General features: G+C 41.2%; 1 protein-coding gene across 1 annotated transcript; it reads left to right on the plus strand.

Annotated features, from left to right (window-relative positions):
* The first annotated feature begins 1,745 nt into the window (after positions 1–1,745).
* Positions 1,746–3,141, plus strand: LOC141124127 (beta-1,4-galactosyltransferase galt-1-like). Its single transcript, XM_073612205.1, has one exon. The coding sequence runs from the start codon at positions 1,766–1,768 to the stop codon at positions 3,026–3,028; it is 1,263 nt and encodes a 420-aa protein (XP_073468306.1). The 5' UTR covers positions 1,746–1,765; the 3' UTR covers positions 3,029–3,141.
* Positions 3,142–3,441: the final 300 nt, after the last annotated feature.

Here is a 3,441-nt window from a genome sequence, read left to right on the forward strand (position 1 = left end):
TTAAAAAAATTGCCATGCTAATCACTTAATACCTTGAAATGTCTACTATCTAAAAATGGGTCATTTGGGGGGTATTTGTACTTTCCTGACTTGTTAGGGTCTAAAGAAATGAGATAGGCCATCAGTACATCAGGTGTGATCAATTTTCAGATATTAGCACCATAGCTTGTGGACTCTATAACTTTCACAAAGACCAAATAATATGCACTAATTTGGGTTATTTTTACCAAAGATATGTAGCAGTATAAATTTTGGCCAAAATGTATGAAGAAAAATTACTAATTTGCTAAATTTTATGACAGAAACAAAGAAAAAGGCATTTTTTACACAAAATTTATGGTCTTTTTTTATTTATAGCACAAAAAATAAAAAAAACACTAGTGGTTAAATACCACCAAAAGAAAGCTCTATTTATGTGAAAAAAAGGACGCAGATTTCATATGGGTACAGTGTTGCATGACTGAGTAATTCAAAATGTGAGAGCACTGAAAGCTGAAAATTGGTCTGGGCAGGAAGGGGTGTATAAGTGCCCCCTATTGAGGTGGTTAAATAGATTGTACCCTAAAGATGGCCATACACCCGTAGATTTACAAATGAACGTTTCTTGGAAATGAGTCTGAAAATTCCGATTGGCACATTCGATGACTTGATTAAAGCTGTTCAAAAGTACATTAAAAAGGTCTCCTTGGTACATTCCATTTTGGATTTGCCCAAAAGAAGACAACATTCACTGTTATGCCGTGTACACACGGGCGGACTTTTCGACCGGACTGGTCCGAGGGACCGAATCCGGCAGACAATCCGACCGTGTGTGGGCTTCATTGGGCGTCTGACGGACCGTTTCGGTCGGAAATCCGACGGACTTTAGATTTGGAACATGCTTCAAATCGGACCCAGAAATCCACTCGTCTGTATGCTAGTCGGACGGGCAAAAACCCACGCTAGGGCAGCTATTGGCTACTGGCTATGAACTTCCTTATTTTAGTCCGGTCGTACGTCATCACGTACGAATCCGTCAGACTTTGGTGTGATCGTGTGTAGGCAAGTCCGTTCGTTAAAAAGTCCGTCAAACGTACATCGAAAGACCGCCAGAAAGTCCGTCGGACCAGTCCGGTCGAAAAGTCCGCCCGTGTGTACGCCGCTTAAGATTTGTTCCAGAAAATGTTACCATCCGACTCCTTCGAATTTCTCTTGTAACTGCGAACAAAAACAAATAACGATTTCCCCCACTAACGATTAGAAAATTAAATGAAAGTTTTATTTAAAAAAAAAAAAGAGTATGGCCAATTAACTTGAGAAGTGTGAAAAATTACTGTGGGGGACATTAGAGTGTAAGCTCCTCTGATACAGAGACTGATGTGATTGGCTCAGTGATCTCTGTACAGCACTGCGGTATATGTCAGAGCTATATAAATGTATAATAATAATAATAGTGCGTGACTGTGGGGGGAGGGGACTTTAGAGTGTAAGCTCCTCCGGTACAGAGACTGATGTGACTGGCTCAGTGATCTCTGTACAGCACTGCAGTATATGTCAGAGCTACTGTATATAAATGTATAATAATAATAATAGTGTGTGAATGTGGGGGGAGGGGACTTTAGAGTGTAAGCTCCTCTGGTACAGAGACTGATGTGACCGGATTATAATGGTGATTTCACTTAATTTTAAACTTGTGCACTAAATTTAAAATCTCACTGAACGTATTTTATGCTCTTATTCTCTGTTTCCTATCTTCTTCCAGCTGTGATCACCTGATGAAACCAGAATGTGGACATCTTCTAGATACACGTTCTGCGCATTGTCCATGTTTTTGTGTTTTGCTATCTTTTATTACTCCTACCATTTAGAAATCAGACATTCGAAGATGAGATCTCAGAAACTTCCCATTGCCACAGACACCATTACAGCTCTGGATCGTCGAACATTTATCATCTCCCCGTATTATGAGCCTAGACTTGGCCAATCAGTCCGGGTCATCACCATCATCCATGTATCTGTGAAGAAACTCTACTGTATCTTCCATTGTTCCTCCAACCAGAACATCTCTGTCAGGGCAGAAATAGATCTTCACAGTGACAGATTTGGGTTCCCATATGGAACAGCAGATCTTCTATGTGCAGAACCTTCTGGGTGTGATTACACTTATCTGTCTTTCTCTTCAACTTATTCCACAACTGCAGGTCAGAATTTTCTGTTTAAAGTCAGGAACCGTCCACCACAACCAATCTCCTCCAATTTCACCGTCTGTATTTCTACTTTGTTTGGAAACTACAACAATGTCCTCCAGATGATCCAGAGTATTGAGATGTACAAGATTCTGGGGGCCTCCAGAGTCACCATCTATAACACCAACTGTTCCCAGGATGTAGATAAGGTGTTACGTCGTTACATTGATGAAGGAATTCTAGATATGGTGCCATGGCCAATAGACCACCATCTTCAGACATCGAAAAAATGGCAGTATTACAAAGGACTCAAAGCTGAGATTGGATATTTTGGACAAACTGCAGCCCTAAATGATTGTCTATACAGGAACATGTACAAAAGTAAGTTCATTCTCTTCAATGACATTGATGAAATTATTCTTCCAGTCAAGGACTGGGACTGGTCATCCCTGATGGAGAATCTCCAGAATAAACACCCAGATACAAGTGTCTTCCTCATTGAGAATCACATCTTTCCGAATTCAGTCAAAATCTCTGGATTTGACTTGTGGTCTCATATTCCCGGGGTCAATATTCTCCATCATTCTGTCAGAGAACCTATGAGTTGGAAACTCTTCAATGGCCGCAAATTGATTGTGAATCCCCGAGATGTATTTCAGACCTCCATCCACTCAGCTCTGAAACAAAGAGGACACTGGAAGAATATAGAATCAGATATGGTCCTCACCTTTCACTGTACACATAAATATAGAAGGGACATCACCACAGAAGACTTAATTCTAGATGATGTACTGAGGAGACACAACATGTCCTTAGTGCCCCATGTAGATAAGGTGATTCAGAGACTTTTCCCTCAGCAATAGAACCCCCCCTGTATATCCTGTAATGTAGAGTGAAAACTTCAATTCTATGTGTTCACGATTCAAAACTCAAATTTATCAATTTGTTCACTTATTAATAAAGACTGCCTAAAACATGGATATTCAAACTGTGGCCCTCCAGCTGCTGCAGAACTACAAGTCCCATCATGCCTTTGGGAGTCATGCTTGTAACTGTCTGCCTTGCAAAGCCTCATAGGACTTGTAGTTCCACAACAGCTGGAGGGCCGCAGGTTGAGCACGCATGGCTTAGAAGAGCCTTGTTGTCAGGGCTGTTTTTCAGCTGGAACTTGATGGAGCTAACTTCCACCACCTCTGGCTCAAGACCTCTGTTCCTCGCTCACCACTATCACTTGTAAATGCAGAGGTTCAACCCCCATGTGACAACTTGTCCCCCA

The sequence above is a fragment of the Aquarana catesbeiana genome, linkage group LG01, assembly GCF_042186555.1.
Source record: "Aquarana catesbeiana isolate 2022-GZ linkage group LG01, ASM4218655v1, whole genome shotgun sequence".
NCBI lineage: Eukaryota > Metazoa > Chordata > Amphibia > Anura > Ranidae > Aquarana > Aquarana catesbeiana.

Bases quoted from the DNA above. Each gene is read 5' to 3' on its own strand.
- LOC141124127 (XM_073612205.1), top strand. From the start codon at position 1,766: ATGTGGACATCTTCTAGATACACGTTCTGCGCATTGTCCATGTTTTTG.